A 24,770-nucleotide genomic window follows, 5' to 3' on the forward strand; every position below is an offset into this window, starting at 1 on the left:
GGCTCCTCACCCTGTCCTTTGTGCTGCGTTTGTTTCCAGAGCCGCCAGGGTGTCGGGGAAGGCAAACAGGACGTGGTAGGTCAAAATAAGGTGGAAAATAAGGAGTCGGACACATTCATCACCTCTTAAAGGTAAAGCCAGTATGGGTCACTGTTATTATTCTGATTTACAGTCTGTCACAAGCCAGAGCAAAACTCCCCAGATGCTAGGAGCTTGAAGGGGAGAAAGGGATTGGGGGGGGGGGGGGGGGGGGGGTGTTAATGAGTGAGGGATATGACAGTGAGACAGGGAAATGTGCAAAACAGGAGACAGACAGAAACCTGAGTATCAGATTAGGAGAGTAAACCACAGAGTGATGGAAAGGAGAACAAGGAAAAGAAACTACAAAGGGATGTTTTCATTAAAAGACAGACAAAGAAATGAAAGTCAGAGCAGGACGGAGACGGGGTATAGGCTGAGCGTTACAGGAGTTGCACATATTCTCCTTTGTCTGAGAAAGTAGGTCATAGATTGGAGGAGAAGTTTGTCCCTCTCTAGTGAGTGGGCCCCTCTGCTTGTGCTCCAGAAAGGGGGGTTACAGCCAAGACCCCCATCCCCCCTGTTTCCTGTCCTACAAAAAGGAAAAAGGGGGCTTCATTCATTCCGTTACCCCATAAGTTCTCTAAATCATATACATGCAGTGATGCAGATAAATACTAAAGGACTCACAAAACAAATCAACAACAAAAAAAACCTCCACATATGTAGCACAGTACACATATGGGACAGGAGAAGTTGGCCTTTCTTTCAAGCAAGTTAGACTTCATTGTTCACTTACTTTCTATTAAAACCAGACAACTCTTGCTAATATAAGCTCAGCCATGGTTTGAGACATGATATGTGTAAATCCCAGAGTAAGTGCTCTGACATCATTCAACAATCACACCCCATTTTAAGGCTGCAGACTGATAAAATAGCAGCACTCCTCCACTAGAAAACTCTTTCAGCAAATAATTTATGGCCATCTTCACTGAGCAGGCCACACTTCGGTAACTTCTTTTTTTTTATCACTTCTTTTTAAAGAGGCTGACTTCAAAAGTCTCATCAGTGATACGGCAGAGTGATACATTCGGCAACCTGCAGCACCCAACGAGATAAACACCAGTACCTTCTAACTTTGTATTTGACATAAACACCACCACGAGAAAAGGAAATAAGGGTAGATCGAAAACTCTAACGGCTCTGTTGAGTTGTCTCTCTGGGAGAACAGGGTTTTTTTCCCAATCAGAGAGGGTTCCAAGTCCAACTTCTTTAGAAACTTTAAAAAAAAACCTCTTAGGAACTGTTTTTTTTCCAGATCAAATACAAAATATGGTCATTAATCCTGAAGCCTGGGAGATCTAGCAGCACCAGAATGACACCTGTTAAAGGCATATGTGAAAATGTTAAAACAAATGGCCCATAAACTCTGAGAAAAGGATTGATGATGTAGCTAAACATACTTAGCTTCCTAAATACAGTGCTGTGCAAAAGTCTTAGGCTTTCTTTTTTTTTTCATACAAACTTTGTTATAGATTTCTATTTTATGACTTCTACATGACCGAGTCGGTACAAAAACATTTTAGATTCCAAACGTTCGTTTTCCAGCACAAAATTAAATGTTACAGGAAACAATGTTTGTATCTGAGCAGCATATTACATAAGAGAGCACTTTTCAGATTAAAAAACAAACAAACAAACAAACAAACAAAAAAACCATAATGAAGGCTACTAGGTTTTGGTGCAAAATTAAGAAGCAAGTGTGATAGTCAGACCCTGAGTCCGAAATCGCTCACTCGTTCACTACTCCCTACTCACTATACAGGGAATTACTATATAGAGGACTATATAGTGAGCTCATTTGTAAAATGAAAAAAAAAAACCTTTCGGACACTAGTCTGTCGCGGTGCAGCGTATTTACGTCATTACTGTCACACGGTTAAAACGTGTCAGATCAGGCGGCTGGTGGGTTTCAAAAATAATAAATACATGCATGTATTTTTGTGATAAATCTATATTATACTGAGCGCATTTCCCACATTAATCAATACAAAGTACCTGCATCTTTCAGTTTGTTTTTTAAATCAAGGCTAAATACTTTCTTCTTTGCCGCTGCCTTTTATCAAATCAAATTTGAGACTTTTAATTTGATTTCTTTCAGCGCAACCGCAATGCATGATGGGATACATTGCTTTGGTTAGTGACCATCAGTTGTACACTACTTTTCGTGATGCATTGTGGGATACTTTGAGTGCACTATATAGAGTGTAAATAATCCTCATTAAGGTTTCGGACAGCATTATAAAATGGCGTCCTCACTATATAGTGAGTAGGGAGCGATTTCGGACACAGGGAAAGTGTCCAGAAGAACTGTGGCTGGTTCTGTAAGATGCTCAGTAAAACCTACAGCTCATTTCCTTATAAAACTGCACTCATTATACCGGAGACTATTTTTTTTAAAGCAAAGGGTCATCTCACACCAAATATTGACTTTGTTTCATTTATTATGGCTTACTACTTACTGTTTATAGTATTTTTTAAATGTTGAAACATTTAATTTCATTATGTTTAAGCTAGGGGCGGCACGGTGGTGTAATGGTTAGCGCTGTCGCCTAACAGCAAGAAGGTCCGGGTTCGAGCCCCGTGGCCGGCGAGGGCCTTTCTGTGTGGAGTTTGCATGTTCTCCCCGTGTCCGCGTGGGTTTCCTCCGGGTGCTCCGGTTTCCCCCACAGTCCAAAGACATGCAGGTTAGGTTAACTGGTGACTCTAAATTGAGCGTAGGTGTGAATGTGAGTGTGAATGGTTGTCTGTGTCTATGTGTCAGCCCTGTGATGACCTGGCGACTTGTCCAGGGTGTACCCCGCCTTTCGCCCATAGTCAGCTGGGATAGGCTCCAGCTTGCCTGCGACCCTGTAGAACAAGATAAAGCGGCTAGAGATAATGAGATGAGATGTTTAAGCCATTTTTGGTCTCCAGCATTTCTTTACATGTACCTAAGTGTTTTGCACAGTACTGTAGGTTGAACTTTTCTGATAGGGAAACATTGTTATAGCATTTTACATCGAACATTTCAGAAGGATTAGCTAAAGGACGCTACGACCAGGATTTCTACTTAATGTTTGCACAGCAGTTAAGTACATTTTCATATAATTCCCTGCGTACCTTTTATACACCTGGAATTTTAAAAGCTCTGTCCACTAAGGGACAGGTCAGAGCTGACACATACCTTGTCAGCACCAGAATACTTTCTTTGTTCACTTCCTCTGATTTTGTACAATGAGGTTATCAGTGAAGATGACTGGAGATAAGGATAATGTGTACCTTGAGAAAATGGCGGAAACAGCGGCAGCTGCACAAACATGATGGTATTTCAGGTTACCAATCTCCTAGCAATAACAAAGAGTATATTTTTCTGAGAAATGTGAAATAACATCTTGTACATCTTGCAACATCTCAACATCTTGTACCACATTTGACCAATTTACGTTGTCATTGCACTTCATGCATGTGCTCTGTTAATTTGTTTTGCAAATGGGCACAATTAAGGTGCCAAGTGAGCACAGTATGCACATGGCAGCCACCTTGTGCATCTATATGCATATTTAAAACCAAGTATTACCCCTGCCTTAAGCGTAATAGATAACAGAATATTTTTTTCTAACAGCGCATGCCTCTTATACTTCACCACTCTTGACAGAAACCGGACAACCTTCTCCCAAGGTCAGTGGTTCGACTCCATGTACCATATGACCATATGACCAATGTGTTGAGAGTTTCTACAAAGAGTCTGTTGTACTATTCACCACCATCTGATTGGTGTGTGTGTGTGTGTGTGTGTGTGTGTGTGTGTGTGTGTGTGTGTGTGTGTGTGTGTAAGCGAACCATGCACAACAACTTCCTCATTGTCCTTGGTCAACTGACCCCAGTGAGAAACATCGCAAATGTGCTTTTGAAGTGGTAGATTAAATTTACTGTTGCTTTAATCCACTGCCATGGCCACTGCCACGTCACCTGAGAGTGTGATGAATAGTGCGATGGCATCTCCCAGTAATCATCAGGAAATGGCCGCTAGCACAAAAGTCCAGCTTTTTTCTTCTATCACCTACACAACCGGTTCATATTACATCTGAAGAAAATATGATAGCATTAATGTAAAGATAAAGGCCTTTGTATTAGTCTGGATTCCTATAAGTCAGTAAAAACGCCTCAGGCATGTACAACTGGAGAAATGAAACGGTCTACTGAAGATATACGGCTCCATTGAGAGCGTCTGGTTTCATCTGAATGACTACATATGCCTCATATTAATGTTGCACTTAAGATAATTGAAAGCTAGAGGTGTGTGTGTGTGTGTGTGTGTGTGTGTGTGTGTGTGTGTGTGTGTGTGTGTGTGTGTGAGTGAGAGATAATGGTGTGAATTAGAACCCATACCTCAACTATGCTCTTTAGATCCCTCACATAGGCCTGCTCTGTCTCAACGATCTCCAGCAACACCCGCTGCAGGCGTGAAAGTTTCGGCACAGTGGTGGAAGAGGAGGAGGCTGGACCTGACAATGGTGTGAGGTCCAGGCTGATGTCAGAGCCATTGCGCTGGGGTAGTGATGGGTAGGCTGGAACAGCTCCACAGGGCAGTGAAGATGAGGAGGAGGATGAGTGGCCATCTTGCAGGGAGGCAGAAGAGGTGGAGGAGCTGAGACTTGCTCCCCGGTCGCTGTCAGAGCAAACAGTGTTGACGGAGGTGCAGCTCCCACGAGAGGTGCCACCAGAGGAGGCCATCCGGCTCACGATCCCACTCAGAGAGGAGACAGAGGAAGGCCGCTTAGCAGCTACGCACCCGCAGAGTGGAGGAGAAAAATGAAAACGAAGAACATGAGACACAAAAAGAGAGTGGTAGCTACTATTACTTTCTCTTTTGCACTGGCCCTTGATAAAAGCGCTTACCATGTACTTTTGCAAAACACCTTTGCTAAAACCTTCTCAGGTGCTTGTCTCAAAAAAGTAACCGAGCAAAAACACATTGCACAATACAGTGTATGTGTGTCAGTCACACAGCTTTGTAGGGAAATGCTGCAACCACACAGTGAAGACAGGAAACAGAAATCACAACTTCATGCCCTCAAGTTCTTGGATGACCAAACATGCAAACATTTTTTCTTTCAAACAGAATGCATCCTGTGTTAGCCAGTATATCTAAAATAAGGCAGTAATATTCTAACATGAAAAAAAAAATGTACACCAATTTGCACAAAGTAGCCTGGCCATTATAGAGAGCAAAACCAGGCCACTGTAGAACAAAAGATGGGTTTTGTTTTGAAGGAGAATGTACAGCCATGGCCTCTACAATGGTTGCCCATTTATGGAACAGAAGCCAACTGAGACGTACAGTCCTCCATTTCCTATGACCCAGCAGTCAACAGTCAAAAACCATACTGCCTCACTGGCCAAGTCTGTCTACCAGTCATCCAACTAATCACTGGAACCGCTCACAAAGACTTCCCTGGTCCCATGTTCTGAAGCGCTTTGGCAATATCAATTGTCCAAATATGATTTAGGCTTCCTCATTAAAAAGGCTGAAAGCAAGTGTTTATCTTTTGCTGGCTGTTTTCCAAAACCAATAGCAATATGGCAGCGGTCTCAAATGAACAAACGTGAAAAGGAAAGAAAATAAGGCAAATAAGTGATTAATGCCTTTCATCGCTAAGCATAGATCATTGCTAGCTAGACTGATCACTTCATCAGCTGGTCACTTCAAGGTCGCATGAGTACACTAGTACGCCAGCTCCAAGGTTTTTATACTGAGTGAAACAAGAATGCAGGGCCAAACTGTTTCAAAGCTCAACATAAATTCTATTTGACAAGTGCATGACGTGTGATAATGTAAAGCGGATGCATCCTCTGGAATAGAGACAAACACAAACTAAATCATTATTTACTCTTGCAGGCAAAGGATTTGATGTGGCTTTTTCAGAATTCATCTTAGCTACAATAAAAAGAGAACAAATAAAGACAGGAAATGAGAGAGAGAGAGAGAGAGAGAGAGAGAGAGAGAGAGAGAGAGAGAGAGAGAGTGAGTGAGTGTTATGCTTTGTAATTATATTTAATAATATGGAAACTGAATGTCATCAACAAGGGAACTAATTTGCTGTTCAAAAAAAAAAAAAAAACAGCCTCAAATAAAATGTTTGAATTTGGCAGCTTCTTGGCATTCTCATTCAATAAATATTTTTGTCTGTTGCTTTGTTCAGAATACTTTAACATGGAAATATATATAATTGGCCTTAAATTCATACCAAATATGTAACCTGTTGTTTTATAGCTAAAAGTTACTTCTACTGCTTTCATTATATATGTGACTACAGATCTACTTTTAAGACAGTTCTAACCAAGCATAAAACCATTTTTGAAGCATGACCATAATTTCTAAAAATGTCACTCACAATTACACCAGCCATCTCAAATCTAACCACTTCAATGATGGCTAGTAAAACTCTATTTGGCCTGGATTTGTATTATATAGCCTCTTGAGAGAGGACTCAAAATAAAACAAGAGAACCTACCTCATTCTCACTATGCAGAGCCACAGATTATATACAGAGCAGGTTAATGATGATCATCACCTTTGATTTTTTTAGACAGAGTTTTTCAAAGCCCCCTTCGTAAAGCCCAGGAGGTAGAGCGCTAATCCAGCGTGCAGTAGCCAAGTTCACAAATTACGATTGATTAGATTTCTTTTTCCGGTAGTGACAAGCCAGCTCCCATGTCAGTTAACTGTCTGCTTAACAGCCCTTGCCCAGGAAAAACAGTTCAACTGTGATCACTGACAGCTAGAGATGTATGTGTTACAACCACACCCATTTCTTCCTGTCTAACACATTATCATGTTGCCTTGCAGAATCAGAAAACAACTCGATATGCAAGTTGCATTTCCCTAAATGCTACTGAAATTACAAAATGCATGCTTACGGTATGTGGTCAATGAAATGACGCATTTACATGCTTGTCTGCACTTTGATATGTGTTTTAGTCTACTTAAAGTTAGAAGGCAGGTCATTTCAGCGTTTTTCATACTGCCCTATACCCGAATAAGGCATGTATTATTTATTTCATTATTACATTTATTAGCATTAATATTGCAGTAAGTCTACAAGAGCTCACAATCAGGCTAATTTCAGAGTGAGTCCTTGTGCTGTTTTCGAACATAAATGATGCTACTTCCTTTGCTTGAATTTTGCAAAGAGGTAGAAATGTGGCACCCTGCACCTGCTGATGAGGATGTGGTCAAAACCTGAGATCCTGTGCTTTAGTCTACAAAGTGTTCGATGCACATCACCAGTCAGATGGGCTACAAAACAACCCAAAAACAACTGAATCCTTACCGATATTTAATATGATGTTTATGCTGTCCAGCATTACTCAATGTACAACAATATAATATTATGTGGAAAACTTGCAAATAGTTTATCATGCTGCTGTCAGCTTTGGATAAACTGGTGTCTTGTTGCTGTGTTTTGTAAAACACCACTGCAAAACACACACGATGAATGGGTACTTTCCAGTAAACAAATGAAAAAAACTAAGGGTTGGACTTTCTGTTGGTGATTTATGGTTATAAAAAAAATAAGACACTGTTATGCAAGTGTAAATACATCTCATGTGATACAAATGCTCAAATATGTGTTTCCTTTGGAGCAAAAAAAAAAAAAGGCTGATCAGAGGCTTTTCCTCGCATCAAAGAGAAAATATAAAACAATTGCAGTTGTCAGAATATTTCATAATTTAAGTAAGATTTATTTGTAGTGCAGGAGATGGAAAGACTCAATTCAAACCTCTACGTTTGGTTGAGGGTTTAATTTCTTATCATGCACGTACACATTTCAGTAGTTTATTTCCACTGACAGATCATTCCTTTTTACCATGTACATTCCTTCTAGTTATAAATACGAGGTTTCTTATCATGTGACTGTATGTAACTTTCATCTCTGGAGCAGTGGTTCTCCAAGTTAGGTCCAAACATCCCCAGTAATCCATGAAGCATGAAGCATATCCAGCGCATCTGCACATTCTTCTTTTACTTTGTTACAGTCATGGAAATCACAACTCACCGTTATCAAAGCTGTTATATTTATGCTTGAATTCTTAATAGTCTCTTTTACTAGTCATCTTAATTAAATGTGTTAATCCAAACGTCAGTAACTTAAAAACAATAATGACGGTATAAGTAATGTCAAATTAGACGTAATAATTTCTGGTGGTGGAAAGTCCAAAAATTAAAAGCTTTATCACGCTACTAATATTACTATATAGAATCAAATAAAGAGATTTTATGTTACGTTATTACAGTGGTGCTTGAAAGTTTGTGAACCCTTTAGAATTTTCTATATTTCTGCATAAATATGACCTAAAACAACATCAGATTTTCACACAAGTCCTAAAAGTAGACAAAGAGAATCCAGTTAACCAAATGAGACAAAAATATTATACTTGGTCATTTATTTATTGAGGAAAATGATCCAATATTACATATCTGTGAGTGGCAAAAGTATGTGAACCTCTAGGATTAGCAGGTAATTTGAAGGTGAAATTAGAGTCAGGTGTTTTCAATCAATGGGATGACAATCAGGTGTGAGTGGGCACCCTGTTTTATTTAAAGAACAGGGATCTATCAAAGTCTGATCTTCACAACACACGTTTGTGGAAGTGTATCATGGCAAGAACAAAGGAGATTTCTGAGGACCTCAGAAAAAGCATTGTTGATGCTCATCAGGCTGGAAAAGGTTACAAAACCATCTCTAAAGAGTTTGGACTCCACCAATCCACAGTCAGACAGATTGTGTACAAATGGAGGAAATTCAATACCATTGTTACCCTCCCCAGGAGTGGTCGACCAACAAAGATCACTCCAAGAGCAAGGCGTGTAATAGTCGGCCAGGTCACAAAGGACCCCAGGGTAACTTCTAAGCAACTGAAGGCCTCTCTCACATTGGCTAATGTTCATGAGTCCACCATCAGGAGAACACTGAACAACAACGGTATGCATGGCAGGGTTGCAAGGAGAAAGCCACTGCTCTCCAAAAAGAATATTGCTGCTTATCTGCAGTTTGCTAAAGATCACATGGACAAGCCAGAAGGCTATTGGAAAAATGTCTTGTGGACAGATGAGACCAAAATAGAACTTTTTGGTTTCAATGAGGAGCGTTATGTTTGGAGAAATGAAAACACTGCATTCCAGCATAAGAACCTTATCCCATCTGTGGAACATGGTGGTGGTAGTATCATGGTTTGGGCCCGTTTTGCTGCATCTGGGCCAGGATGGCTTGCCATCATTGATGGAACAATGAATTCTGAATTATACCAGCGAATTCTAAAGGAAAATGTCAGGACATCTGTCCATGAACTGAAACTCAAGAGAAGGTGGGTCATGCAGCAAGACAACGACCCTAAGCACACAAGTCGTTCTACCAAAGAATGGTTAAAGAAGAATAAAGTGAATGTTTTGAAATGGCCAAGTCAAAATCCTGACCTTAATCCAATCGAAATGTTGTGAAAGAACCTGAAGCGAGCAGTTCATGTGAGGAAACCCACCAACATCCCAGAGTTGAAGCTGTTCTGTACGGAGGAACGGGCTAAAATTCCTCCAAGCCGGTGTGCAGGACTGATCAACAGTTACCGGAAGCGTCTAGTTGCAGTTATTGCTGTACAAGGGGGTCACACCAGATACTGAAAGCAAAGGTTCACATACTTTTGCCACTCACAGATATGTAATATTGGATCATTTTCCTCAATAAATAAATGACCAAGTATAATATTTTTGTCTCATTTGTTTAACTGGGTTCTCTTTATCTACTTTTAGGACTTGTGTGAAAATCTGATGATGTTTTAGGTCATATTTATGCAGAAATATAGAAAATTCTAAAGGGTTCACAAACTTTTAAGCACCACTGTATGTTTTCTCTTTTATTTTTTTGATGTCACATCTTGTGGCTACTGACCTTGGTTACTTGGCTTCTTCTGGCTGTCCCGGCCCGCCCCCTCAGGCATGGTGTGAATATGGCACAGGAAGTATAAACCTGTAAAGGACAAGTTATTTAAAAATTAAACACAATGAGACAAAATGAGCATAGACATGTTGTATGCTTTTATACAGCATTTGAAGCTGAAGGAAATTTTTCCAGCGAGTCAATGAATGCCTTCTGAGTACTGAAACTGTCAACGCCTCAGTGTACTCCATGTCAAGAACCTATTCAAAATGAAAGCTTAGAAGTGGTACGGAACTGACAGCCATTTCTTACCACAAACTCCAACAAAAAATATTGGACTGTGTCATTGACAACTGCTCTTGGTTTCAGTGTGTTTTTCTAATCAAACCTGATGGACTCACCAGTTCCATACACAGATCAGAGAAATAAGCATAGTATTTTTTACTGATTAGCTTAGAATGTGATTTTCTTTCTGTAATACTTCCCTCTTTTAGTAGAAACTGAGAAAAGTGAAAGGCAAACCCGCCCTCTTTATCAGTGGTGCAGTGCTTTCCGTTTCTTTCACTCAAAGAGGAAGGCTTTGGATATTTAAAAAAAAGGCACTGGAGGAAAAATACCTACGTTCCGAGCCAAAGCAATTAAAGAGCTGAAATCCAATAGAAGTTGTTTGGGAAACAGGGGGTGGGAGAGACTTGTAGAGACTTTCTTTGCCTTTCTGAACCTCTATCTCCATTGGAAGAGGAGAACGCCGAACTTACTGTATGTAATGGTTGGCGTGGACACAAGAATGTGCTCTTCTCTTGCTCATGCAATGTGTTGAGCATTCGTCCTGTAAGTCCACCAGGAACCAGTGTTATAGTGAAAGGAAATAACAGGGCCAACAGGGCTCTGTCTGAGAAGCACTGATGTTTATTTATGGTGTTACTATAGACTGTCTCTCTAGACCGTCTCTCAATCGACACCTGCCCTTGGCCTTTACTCAGAACACCACCAGCAGGGGGTACAACTTCACAGCGTTACCTAAACAGAACTTTCGAGCAGCTCTCCATAATTCAAACAGGGTTAGAGGTTTGCCTTTCCTGTTGGCTTTTTGCTTTACAACCAAGGAGTTAACACCGTCTTTTCCTGAGCTTTGATTTATGTATGTCAGTAAAGAGGTGCGTATAATCTCACGGTCCGTATACCCGAGAGAGACTGTGCTAGTGGCTGTATAACTCCTGCTACTGAGGTCCTGCTGTTTGCCTTCATAGATTTGCCGTTTAGAACTTTTGCAAACATTACGATTTCCAAATTACTCTGGCATGATGCCTTGAAGTGTCCTTCCGTGTGTTTTTCAGTACAGTGTCCTGGGTCTTTTAGAACCTCATTTCCAGTGTTGCCAAATTAAAAGGCATCCCACTTCCTGTAACTGTGAGCATGAAGGACTCCGAGCGCTACGAGGCTCTGTGGTTAGACCCCACGTATACTATTTTGGCTCCAGAGCCTGTTTGTTGAATTCCAGAAACAGAGTTACAGCGTAAAGTAACTCTGTTTTTCCACTCTTTACCATTGTGAAGGTTCTAATAGAGGGTAAATGCCTCCTCCTGGGGCTGGGGGTATTTTAAGGCCGAGTGGAAATGGGCCAACATCTGCTTAACTGCCCCAGATGTTGGAGTGACGCTTACACGCTACTCTGTACCTCCTAATGTAGAGCTATGTCCTACGTGTCAAAGTGCAAGCTCAGAGCGGTCTAACATGCTCCTCAGGCAAAATGCTGTCATGATGAAAAATGTATGAAGGGAAGATTTTTACACCCTATAATTTCACATGTAACAGTCAAACCCTCATGGCATGCTTTCAGGTACATCTGCGTGCTCTCCAAGCCCTGCTCCTGACAGTAACAGACAGAGAGACACACACTCCTGCTGACATATGGGAGCACAGCTGGACAGCTGTGTGTATGTGTATGCGCATGTGTGGATGGGAAAGCAGGGAGTTGTTTTTTTTTTCCTTTTTGTGAGTGATTGTGAAGGCACTAAAGAAGTCCAGGTTTAAAAGCCCTATGTGTGAGAGGGATCTGGGTTTTAGAATTGTATAACTTAGAAATGACTAAGTGTATGCGTTACAACCTAATATGGTGTGTTTCAGCTGTCTCTTAGCAGAACCATGTGCAGACATGTCATGTGTCATGAGTAGGCAGTATGTCTCGCCTACATAGCCCATTTACAATCATATAATAGTGATGTCAATACAGTGTAATCCGAACGATTCAAACGACCTCCATTGTAGCTTGTGGTTTTAATTTAAAAAAAAAAAGAAAAGCCCATTAAGCATATTGCTCATGGTAGCCATTATAGACATTTAAGTTTTACACTGGAGGCTTAATGAAAACTTGAGTGTATGTCTCACACGTACTAGTTTCACAAGCCAGGTCTCTGGCATTCGCTAAAGAATCTGGTATGTTTTGTTAATAAATGTGGCCAAGAACAGAAAGAGCCAACATGACTGACATTGCAGACAACCAGCCACAGACGTTTTCCCATAGTCCTTCAGCAAGATATTTTTGTTTACTCACCACTAACTGCCTCAAAGCACATTCTTTAATAACTTTTTTAAACGGAATGCTGTGAACTTCTTTCACAAGGGATGAAACCCAAAGAACAGCACTCCAAAAGGCAGACTGCCCATGGCAGCCATTTGTGGAGTTGTTCCTTACTGATATGATGAAATGCAATTGCTATGAAGGGCCCTCCAAAACAGTCATCCTCAAAAAGAACAACCGATGGACACTTTGCTCCTGACATTTTCTGCCACGTTCTGACCCTGAATTTAACAATGGTAGGTCAAGTTCAAGCACAAAGCATTACATTTAACTAAAAGGTCACTTGGTAGAGCGCATACCTCCGCCAAGCCACATATTAGAATATCTACAAAAAAATCTTGGATCTGCAAACATATTTGGATCCTGGATCCACATACATACCCGGATTTGCATCAAAATCTAATCAATTGTTCCTTGGCCTATTGCCCACCTTTCCTCCAAATTTCATCAAAATCTGTTTACTATTTTTTGAGTTATATTGGGAACAGCAAACAAACGAACCCAAAAAGGGAGGTGAAAACATCACCTTCTCCAACACAGTTGGTGTAGATAATAATTTTAAATTGTATAAAACAGTAGAGTGGTGCATGATATAAGTTCCTATAGCTTTCATGTTTTTATCGTTAGCTGAGGTAACATTCTACAGCTTGTGCCTTTGTTTGAAGTTGCCATTTCTTCCCTTAGCAAAAAGTAGTATACTTAAAGTTCATTTTATTAATTATGCTTCAGTATAAGTATAGCAAGTATACTACAGACCATGTACTTTTAGTGTACTAGAAAGTATACAAATTTAATACTTTTTCGGACTAAATTGGAACATTTCAAGTTTGTAAAAGTATACTTTAAAGTTCATTTTAAGTTTGCAAAAATACACTTTAAAGTATACAACAAGTACACTCATCTATATACTATCAATGTACTTGGTATATCCCTCTCGTATGCTTAAAGTATACCACAAGTACACTTATCGATATACTGCCATTGTACTAGTTATATACTTCTTTTTTTTAAAGATTTTTTTGGGGGCTTTTTTCACCTTTATTGGATAGGACAGTGTAGAGGCAGGAAATTATGGAATCAATTTTGTGCCAAAATGTTCATACAATACTTTTGAAATATCAAACAAAAACGACAAATCAAAATACAAAAAAAGAAAAAAGTCAATTTTTTTAGACTGGCAAACAAATTATTCGTGTCATCGTGCAAAATATCAGTCTATTACTCTTCAGAAACCTTTTATTTTTGTTCCGCGTCTTTCTCAGTTTTGTTTGACGTAATTTATTTTGGCTGCGATTCCAGCTTTCTCGTTTGCGCTCCCTGACTTTTTGCTTGCAGTTTTGGCAGAAACTTCACGTGTGGGTGGGCTGTCCAGGAATGCATTCCCATTGGGTAACTTGTGTTTGACTGACAGCTATGCTCAGCGATTCCTCCGGAGGCTGTTGCGGCCATTTCCTACTCGGATTCTGGCGGACTGTTTGGCGAGTGACCGATCCATTGACGGTAAACAAGGATCGAGTGGACTTCAGTGGCGACTATGATATTGAATTTACACTTTGTCGAATTAATTCAATATCATAGTCGCCACTGAAGTCCACTCGATCCTTGTGTACCGTCAATGGATCGGTCACTCGCCAAACAGTCCGCCAGAATCCAAGTAGGGAATGGCTGAGCGTAGCTGTCAGTCAAACACAAGTTAGCCAATGGGAATGCGTTCCTGGACAGCCCACCCACACGTGAAGTTTGTGCCAAAACTGCAAGCAAAAAGTCAGGGAGCGCAAACGAGAAAGCTGGAATCGCAACCAAAATAAATTACGTCAAACAAAACTGAGAAAGACGCAGAACAAAAATAAAAGGTTTCTGAAGAGTAATAGACTGATATTTTGCACGATTACACGAATAATTTGTTTGCCAGTCTAAAAAAATTGACTTTTTTCTTTTTTTGTATTTTGATTTGTCGTTTTTGTTTGATATTTCAGAAGTATTGTATGAACATTTTGGCACAAAATTGATTCCATAGGAAATGAGCTGGAGAGAGAGACAGGGAGGGATCGGGAAATAACCTCGGGTCGGAATCGAACCCGGGGCCCCAGATTTATGGCATGGCGCCTTAATCGACTGAGCCACAACAGCCCTTATTTATATACTTCGAGTCCCTATTTTTAGTTTATTATTGTATACTTTAAGTATACTGTTATAAACGTTGGTTATTTCACTAGTTTACTTGTTATACTTTAAAAGTTTGCTTGGCATATTACTTGTAGCTTACTATTTATATACTGTAAATATACTCCTTAAAGTATTCTTAAAGTTTACTCACACTGTATGTACACACGAGTGTGATGCATTTACAAAATCACAAGACAGAATGTTGAAAACAAGTTTGATATATTTTCAAACATTTCAAACATTTCAAAAACAAAGACTTATGAAATCAAGTCCTTCCTTACTGGAGAAATTGATCAATAAAGTCAAGTCAAAAGTTTTTCTGTTTTTGTGTATGATTTTAAGGTACATAAAGATAATGCAATTGAGCACACATACTATATACTGTAAAGTTTTAAACTCCAGCATTATATTATATTAATATATAAATTAAATGTTAAGCATGAGTCAATGACTTGACCTTATTATGCACTTGGAGCAAGATATACTAAGTATTAGTACTTTGTGGCAGAAAAACGTATAAAGTATACTAAAGTATAAGTTTTAGTATTAAAGTATAAGTGTAAGTCTTAGTATTAATGTACTTAGTCTTAGACTTTTGTTTATACTTTTCAGTATAAGCCAAGTATACTTCACTATACTATTCTTAAGTATATAAAATATAGTTTATAAAAAGTCAACTTCAAGTATGGGGCGACACGGTGGTGTAGTGGTTAGCGCTGTCGCCTCACAGCAAGAAGGTCCGGGTTGAGCCCCGTGGCCGGCGAGGGCCTTTCTGTGCGGAGTTTGCATGTTCTCCCCATGTCCGCATGGGTTTCCTCCGGGTGCTCCGGTTTCCCCCACAGTCCAAAGACATGCAGGTTAGGTTAACTGGTGACTCTAAATTGACCGTAGGTGTGAGTGTGAATGGTTGTCTGTGTCTATGTGTCAGCCTGTGATGACCTGGCGACTTGTCCAGGGTGTACCCCGCCTTTCGCCCGTAGTCAGCTGGGATAGGCTCCAGCTTGCCTGCAACCCTGTAGAACAGGATAAAGCAGCTAGAGATAATGAGATGAGATGAACTTCAAGTATACTTCCTCAGTTTTAGTAAAAAATAAGTATACTCATAGTACACTTGAATAAACTTCTTTTTGCTAAGGGTTTTGCTTAGTCTTTAGACATCATCGCTTATCCTGTGCAGGGTCACAGGCAAGCTGGAGCCTATCCCAGCTGACTAGGGGCAAGAGTCAGGGTACACCCTGGACAAGTCAATAGGTCATCACAGGGCTGACACATAACCATTCACACTCGCTGTCAATTTAGAGCCACCAATTAGCCTAACCTGCATGTCTTTGGGGGAAACCAGAGCAAATCCACACAGAAATGGGGAAAACATGCAAACTCCACACAGAAAGGCCCCCGTCAGCCACTGGGTTCGAACCTAGAACCTTCTTGCTGTGAGGCGACAGCACTAAGCACTACACCACCATGCCACTTCCTTAGCCTTTATGTTCATTATTATATAGTAGGGGTAGAATGCAATAACAGTGCTATCTGCATATGTTTAGTGCTCCAAATATCTGTATCTGTATTTAGCTAAATGTGAAGTAGGCATGGCTTAAACTTGAAGGTTTTTGTAAGTTTCTTATTAACCCCTTCAATGCCCTTGGACGAGTCATGTACATCATGACATCTTTCACCGCTGTGCCTTATGACGTACGCTACTCGTGAGAAACACCTCCTTTTATGCACCTTACATGGCACATTACTTTTACTTCACAGTGGCACATTACTACAAATTGGCCTAGTGGTTAGCATGTCTACCTCTCAATTGTGAGTTCTATTCACGGTTGGGTCATACCAAAGACCATCATAAAAATGGTACCCAGTTACTTGGGTACCATTTTACTGGGTACCATTTTACCATTACTGGGTAACTGGTACCCATTTTACTTGGGTACCAGTTATTTTTACTCTAAAACAGTGTCTTTTGTGATTTTTCTATACAAATATTAAAAACATAAAGTTCAAAACAAGTTAGAGAAAGATTACCAAAATATCCCAATTTTGACCTATTTTTGTCCTATATGCCCGGCCCATTACAATTAATTATGGGCGGCAGCCAAGGGGTTAATTAGATATGAGCCCTCTTTAAAACTATGCCTTCAGGCACACTGGGAAACACTGGAAGAAAGGGGTACATGTCAGCAATGTTAGCACGGTCAGTGAATACTGCTTCCTCAATCTCAGCTACAACACTCGAGTTCATAATTGGTCTCTAGAAAAATAAATGAAAATAAACAAGTTGCAACCTAATTTAAACCAGCATGGCCATGATCAGGCGGTTACTAAGGATGAATGCTGTAAATGCATGTTCCTGAGCATGCTCTTTGTTTGTCCTGCAAGCTTTATATCTCACTCACACTCACATGAAAGTAAATGCATTCATATTCAGTTACATCCTTATTCTATTGAGATGCTCATTTTTGCTTACATTTCAGTGATTGTATGACGATAAATCACCAGCTTTGAAAATGATTTTTTGCTTTCCAAATGACTATTAGCTTCAGCTCCTATAGAGGAGGGCCCGACAGATTTCTCACTATGAATGTTGTAACCTTCAAAGGGTGTAGGGCATGGATATGATCACGCCAGAATGTACCACTGCCTGTATGTTTGCCATTGTGCCACAGTGTTCAAAAGTTTCTTTTCCTCCTGAAAACTGGAACATGAAAGTGCAGATACTCCATGGAAATACAAAGAGCCAATCAGATTAAAGCCTTCAAGGTTCTGAAGCTTGTGGCCAGAAAACTGTACAAAAGATATGAAATGCTCTGTGGCCAGCACTAACGCACTTGCATTCGCATAAACAATAGAGCCACACTGTGGGCATTGTATTTGTTTTTGTGACTGTGTGTGAAAGTACAAGGTTATACTTTGATGTTCAATTGTTGACCTGCTCACTGAGGAAGGCCACCCAATGGACCCAAACATAAAAATAAACAGTGAAGACACTGCAGAAGAGAGACATCAGCACCAGCCTGCCTGGGCTATTGTCCACATTCAGACAAAGAGTGGACGTCATTGTTTCTTTTCTAGCTGACCTTCACATTTCCCAGTGGGCTCAACCCCCCGTATAACCATTCATCGGCCCATGGCACCAAACCCTTTGGTCTCCTCCTCATTCTCACCAAAAACAAAGGCCCTCTCTTGTAGCCTGTGCAAAAACAATGAGAAATGTTTGTTGAAGTAGATACCCATACTTAGCAAGCAGGGCAGTAAAGAACTGATAAAAGTATCTCATATATGGTTCTCAAACGCCAGGGTGAAGAGGAAGTAAATTTTTTTTTAATCGTCATCCATCTTCAAACAGTCCATAAAAAACTCTCTAAAGCTTGTTGTGTGACAAGTAACAAGTGGTATCGTAACTGTTCTGCCTTCAACATCAATATCCTAAATATCTTAAATGGATACTATTTGGTCTTGTAAATACTTACCCTAACTTGCAACAGATGTGGGCTGTACTCTTGCATTAGTAGATGGCACATCTATCTACCTATCGAAGATTTCTGGTTCAATTAGCTGCTCGGTGTAATCTTCTAGAGCTCATATGTTATATGAATAATGTGTACAAAATAATTCCATGAACCTTAGATTGTGTACATATTTCATGCGCTTGGCATGCTCTAAATCAGACATTCTGAAGTTGTGAAAGATTGGACTACACTTGGCAACTCCCTGAAGCTGTACAGCAGCTGTGTGGGTTAGTAATCGGTTACATGTGAAAAGACACACAATAAAGCACCTACTGAGGAAAAAACACAATTGGTTATAGTTCTGGACTATAAGACTGACGCATTCCTATGATATGGCAAGGACAAGTCTTCTAATGACATAATGATAAGCAACTCGGGCTGAAAATCCGAACCTGAGTCGTTCCGGCTGTCTGTGAGGCATCATAGTTTCACGCAAATGTGGTTGTTACCCTCAAGAGCATACAGTTAGGGGAAAGGGTTTGACTGGGAGAGCTGCAACATCCAGACTTTTCCAAGGCGCTATAAAAGTGTCATTGGCTGTAGTAAAGAATAAGACTGTAAAAAAAAAACTATGGAGAGCGAATATTATCAGCTTGAGTGTCTCTTACCAGGGAAAATCCCTTTGTGTCTCTGCATGTGACTAATTATAGCTGGTGAGCCATGCCAGAATGGAGTAAAATAAAGCCCTAAGTGTCTGTATATCAAATAAAAGGTGACAGATAAGTTAGCTCTGTTTTCACTTAATCATGGGTGGGTGGAAGTTAATTGGTGTCTATATTTTAAAAAAAGATAAAAGAATTTATACATGGCGCCTGAAAAATGCACGTCTAGAAAAAAGTAAGCCGTGGATGATAATTAAAAAGGAATGCACTATAAAGACGGTAATGATTTATACAAGGGGAAGACACAGACAGATGTGCTGAAAGGATGTCAGATCCCTGAAACAGCACTCTGCATCCAGAGATCTGAGAAGTCAGAACAGGGAGGTGGGTTGGATGATTCATAGAAGACAGTGACAGTATATAGAGACAGACAGCGTTATTTCTGAGTCAGCAGGCAATGGACAGCCTTCATGAACCACCTTGCATTCAGAATCGTAAACGCAGCTGTAGCGCCACTGCTTCCTTCCAGACTTACTCCCCCTTTCAACTAAAGCCAATCTCTGTCTCAGGCCGCCACTGTATCACTGGGCTGGAAATTCTGCCGCAAAAGGGAGAAGAGTGTAAAACTATGCTTTTGACTTGTAGAAAACTCAAGATAAAGCAGGAGAAAAGGAGAAATTGCCTGTTGTGGATGTCTTAAATGGCCCTTTTCCACTGCCTGGTACCAGCTCGACTCGACTCTACTCAACTTTTTTGGTTTTCCATTGGGCCAAAGTCATGGATAGTACCCGGTAACCAGTACTTTTTTTTTTTGTATCACCGCCATCAAGGTTCCAAGCAAGCTGAGGAGATACCAAAAGATGAAGTGAAAACTTTGCAGACTACTGATTAGTCAGAGAGAATCATATCACTGCATCATCATTGTGTGAGACAGGACGTCCTGAACAAACCCTCCATTTTTAAATAGCCTTATACAGGTTTAGTTAAAATTATATTAACATTTAAATGGTAGAAACCATTTATTCACAAAACATACATCATACGTGCAAGATGATTTACAGGACGGTCTCAACCTGTTTGCCATCATGTTCAACACACAAAGACCAGCGAGCAACAGTACCATTTAAAGCCTGGACACATATTTCGTGTGGAATAGATGATGCCACAGTCCTTATTCTGTCCTTGAGGTCATTGATATCATGAACTTTCCTGCAATACACATGCTCTTTCACCATACCCCATAACCAGAAATCACAGGGCGTCAAATCAGGGGAGTGTGGAGGCCATGGCAATGGTCCGCCGCGACCTATCCATCGACCTGGAAATGTGTGGTCAAGATAAGCATGAACAGTATGGCCAAGACGCGGCGGTGCGTCATCCTGTTGGAAATACCCCGCCAATCGGATCTGTAGTGGAAGTTCATCATGGCGTACTGCTGCACCATCTGTAAGTAGACGTCTGACGTCACTGTTGGGGTGTCAAAAAAGTAGGGCCCAATTACGCCAGCAGCGGTCACGGCGCACCACACATTCAGGAGAAAAATAATCCATTAGTATTAACATAATTTTGACTAACCCTGTATTTATTTATTTATTTATTTATTTATTATACCTCGTTGATTGTATGTGTTTTCTCACTGGTCATTTAAAATTATCCACCCTGTACTGATATTTTGCCGAACCCTTCGGACCCTTGAAACGTGTATGAGTAGTAGTATTAATAATGATAAAGATGTTTCTGTTTGTGTCGCACTGACAGTGACATCACTGCGGTGTTATGCGTCGTCGCTATGACGACCAGCTGTAGTGGAAAATGAACTGCTGATACAAAAAATGAGTAGAGTCAAGTCCAGACAAGTTGAGTTGAGCTATGCAGTGGAAAAGGGCCAAAACTGTCTCCATGAAGATACTCAAATGACCATCTAGTACCGTAACTATACATCAACATCATCTAGTTAATACTGTTACTCTAGTTCATGATGCAGTGCAAAACTAGATGCATGCGGACAAAACATATGGTCTGGGTCATCATAAAGAGTGGGACTATTGTACACTGAAAGAGCATTAAGCATTACAAATGGGCTGCAATTGCTTTATTGTCGTACTTGCAGCCACTTTTTGGCTTTTGTTCTAAAATAAGTCTTCAAAGGACCCGAGCCTGTTCCAGTTCTTGGCAAAATGTTAAAAATACCACAAGAGAAGAGGCATGGCTTAGAAAACTGCCAGAGTGTTAATGAAATATCATTCTCCTGATACAAAAAGCACAGGACAAACTACAGATGTATATCGTCTGTAGTCATGTTGTGGGATACTGTGCAGAGAACTGGGAAGATCATCATCATTCCTTTTGTTGGGGTTTAGAAAAAAAAAAGGAAATGAAGATTCAGGTTATTCCATTTACATGCTCATGAGGATGGGCGTTGCTTTCCTGAGAAGAGGAAAAAGTAAGGCATAGGCTGCTTGTCAATGTCTCTCTACAGCAGAGGTGTGAGCGATGAGTGTTTTCAAAGTAAACATGTAACTTTCTCATTCAAGGCCGTACACATAAACTTAACATCATAGCGTATTCCCATTCTTCCCTGTGATTCCAAATGGTGAAACCTCATCATGTGAAGACTCCCAGGGTTGCTATCTAAAAAATATATTTTCCCTGTGATACACAACAATATTCAAGATAAACAAGTAGCCGGGAAACGACAGGAATCTCTTTCAGGGGAAATATTTCCATGTTTTGCTTTGACACAGATATTAGCAGGAGTGCTAGGCCAGAATACGTGACTGTCATGTTTTGCCAAGTTCTACATATATGTATCCAACAGGTCCATGGTGTGTTTACACAGAAAATAACCAGGAGTTGGGTGCTTTTCCAAGAGACAGCATTTGGCAGACAATCCACTCTGTGTTGCTAAGCTTTAGCACAGGTGCATATAGAGCAAACTTTTTTTTGGACAAACAGTCCATTTTGATAAACCAATCCATATGTGATCAGAATTCTTCATCTCAGTGGTACCTGGCATGCTCAGTCTTTGACATAGTTTAAGGATTTGGGCTTTGGTGTTTGTATTGTAGGGCAGCGCTCTCAGTGTTTGTACTGCAATCAAAGAGCACGTTATATGCATATAAATAAGAAAACTTGCAAAAATCTATTATGTTCTCTGAGTTTTAATGATGATTCATGTCCTTGTGCTGGCACAAACCAGGGACAATTCTTGGCACGTGAAAGCAATTGAGCACCAAAGCTCAATCTGACTCTGATGACTGCCATCCCTGGCATGACAGCTAATAAAGCAATTTATTCCAGGCTCAAGTAACTCTCTGAATATAGAGCAGGCCATGTTTTATTTCTGAGCCCTGAATAGCCAGCATTCCAGTCGTTAAGAAAATAAAGTCCGTTGAGCAAGATGGGCCGGAGAGCAGGGCCAATGCTCCGGGAGACTGTTTGCACTTTTATCTCCAAGCAGATCTGTTTCTGAAGGCTTTTAACCAAGCCTCCCTGACTCCAAAGAGAAAGGCTCTGAGCTACAGCTAAGATAATAAATCAGAGGGACAGGAATGCATTCGGGAATTTAATGCATATAAATATTGTGTAACTGTGAACCATAAAGGATGGTCCATAAAATGTAGATTAATGATGAATAATAAAGTTTAAAGTCAAATTGCTAGTCAAAGGAATAGGTTTCTGATTACAGGATCACATTACACAGCTCAACATTATTCTGACAAATGAAATCCGTTAGCATGAAACCTACCATGATGCCAAAAAAGTAGGCTATTTATCTTTTTAAAAAAAAGTTCTTATTATACACAAGTGAAGAAATTTTCACTTACTTATGATGTCTTTCTTAGCTTAGCAGGATGTAGGGACATTGATCAAGATGTCAGCTAAGAAAGACATCGAAACGTCATAAGTAAATGAAAATTTCTTCACTTGTGTATAATAAGAACTTTAAGATTAGTAACCAACTAACTGGATGAAACTTTTCGAGATTATTAGTAGGCTATTTAATTTAAAAATATAAAACGGAGGAATTATAAACGGAGTCATTTTTGGTTGCAACAGTTAAAGAGCTTCATGACAAAGAGTTAAAGGAAAACATGCTGTTTACTACTTTGACATGCTATTTACTAGGCTGTGGTGGGACAGCAGTATACTATGCGTGCAGAAGAATTTACCCCCTACTGATATCCTGTAGAACTGTAGATAAGTGAGTGAAGAGCAGAGGTTCTTGTCTTAACTGACAGAACTTTCTATTGTTCTTAACTACTGGGGTCCTGTAGTTCTTGAAGAATAGTCAGGGCGACCATGTTTTATTTTATTTTGTTTTGTTTGTCGTTATAAGCTAGTGCTGGAAAGTACAACAGGTTATTATCGAAGTTGTTATATTTATCACTGAGGTCTTATGGTTTGACTAATTGAATTGTTTCAATCCAGATCTCAATAACTCACAAACTAGCTATTAATGTGGACTTGGACCTCATGTTGGTGGAAATTTCAGAAATAATAATAATAATAAAAAAACACGTTGAAATAATGAGGCTCATAGTTAAATAGTCAGATTATGTTCAGAAGGGGGTGCAAAGAGTTTGAGAAGCTCTGGTGTAAAGAGCTGCACCATACAGAAGGAGGAGTTGATTCATAGCCTACTGATTCAGAGTGGGAATCGGTTCAGGAAGTGAATAAAGTTATAGAGATATGGATTAGTGTTTGGCTGTTTTGGTTTGAATAAACCCTTAACACAACACAACACCAGATGTTTAATAGCTTTAATTAAAACTAAACAGTCTGTATCTTACCCATAAGAGTAAACACACTACTGGATGTGTTTGACAATAAGTGTGTGTGTGTGTGAGATACCAGGGAAAGTTTTCCTTTGCATCCTTGTAGGTATTTAACTGGCACGAGCGCTATCAAGATGCTATCTTACCTTCACAGGTGTGCAAGTCATCAAAGGTCCCGAAGTCGCGCTGCTGCTGCTGCTGTGTCCAGCTGTGGCGTGTCCTTCCTCTGGAAAACCTTTTCCGCGTCCGTCAATGGAATAACGTTCCCAGTCAGGGCGCATTAGTGGGAATCTGTGTGTAACACTGATGGCGCAGGGAAGCAGAAGAACAGCTGTGTTGTCCGCTGCGCCTCACGCGCACGGATTGAAAGAGCTCCACACAGCTGTGTGCGTTCAGCTCGCGCTGCTCAGGAAACCGGACTGAACCTCTGAACGCCCACTAACGGCTAAAGGCCACACGTCACTCCAGAGCTCACACTCTCCGCCGCTTACAGCGACACGAAAGCGTGGAAAGGGCGCCGGAATTCACTCGTTTGCCCTGTTTTCCAGCTTTCATCTGTAGCGTTTGGTTTGGCAGGAAACCAGGTGGAGAAGACGCACGTGCGCGCAGTTTTCATTAAGGAAGGAAGAGTGGTGCGCGGGCGGCACGGTGGTGTAGTGGTTAGCGCTGTCGCCTCACAGCAAGAAGGTCCTGGGTTCGAGCCCCGGGGCCGGCGAGGGCCTTTCTGTGTGGAGTTTGCATGTTCTCCCCGTGTCCGCGTGGGTTTCCTCCGGGTGCTCCGGTTTCCCCCACAGTCCAAAGACATGCAGGTTAGGTTAACTGGTGACTCTAAATTGACCGTAGGTGTGAATGTGAGTGTGAATGGTTGTCTGTGTCTATGTGTCAGCCCTGTGATGACCTGGCGACTTGTCCAGGGTGTACCCCGCCTTTCGCCCGTAGTCAGCTGGGATAGGCTCCAGCTTGCCTGCGACCCTGTAGAAGGATAAAGCGGCTAGAGATAATGAGATGAGATGAGTGGTGCGCGACTACCGGTCCTCGAGCCATAGGATTTTCTGGTCGCCTCACAGCAAGAAGGTCCGGGTTCGAGCCCCGTGGCTGACAAGGGCCTTTCTGTGTGGAGTTTGCATGTTCTCACC

At 40.7% G+C, this 24,770-nt stretch overlaps 1 protein-coding gene across 1 annotated transcript in view; it reads right to left on the minus strand.

Moving 5' to 3' along the window:
* Nucleotides 1-22,701, minus strand: part of plekhg2 (pleckstrin homology domain containing, family G (with RhoGef domain) member 2) — a 102,821-nt gene extending 80,120 nt beyond the window's left edge. Inside the window, exons 1-3 of the mRNA XM_060943489.1 lie at nucleotides 22,684-22,701; nucleotides 10,008-10,085; nucleotides 4,450-4,844 (exon numbers count right to left, since the gene is read on the minus strand). Of these exons, the coding sequence (XP_060799472.1) occupies nucleotides 4,450-4,844; nucleotides 10,008-10,056 (444 nt within the window). The 5' untranslated portion in view covers nucleotides 10,057-10,085; nucleotides 22,684-22,701. The remainder of the gene's footprint in view (nucleotides 1-4,449; nucleotides 4,845-10,007; nucleotides 10,086-22,683) is intronic.
* Between the last annotated feature and the right edge of the window lie 2,069 nt (nucleotides 22,702-24,770).

This window comes from Neoarius graeffei, chromosome 17 (assembly GCF_027579695.1).
Source record: "Neoarius graeffei isolate fNeoGra1 chromosome 17, fNeoGra1.pri, whole genome shotgun sequence".
Lineage (NCBI taxonomy): Eukaryota > Metazoa > Chordata > Actinopteri > Siluriformes > Ariidae > Neoarius > Neoarius graeffei.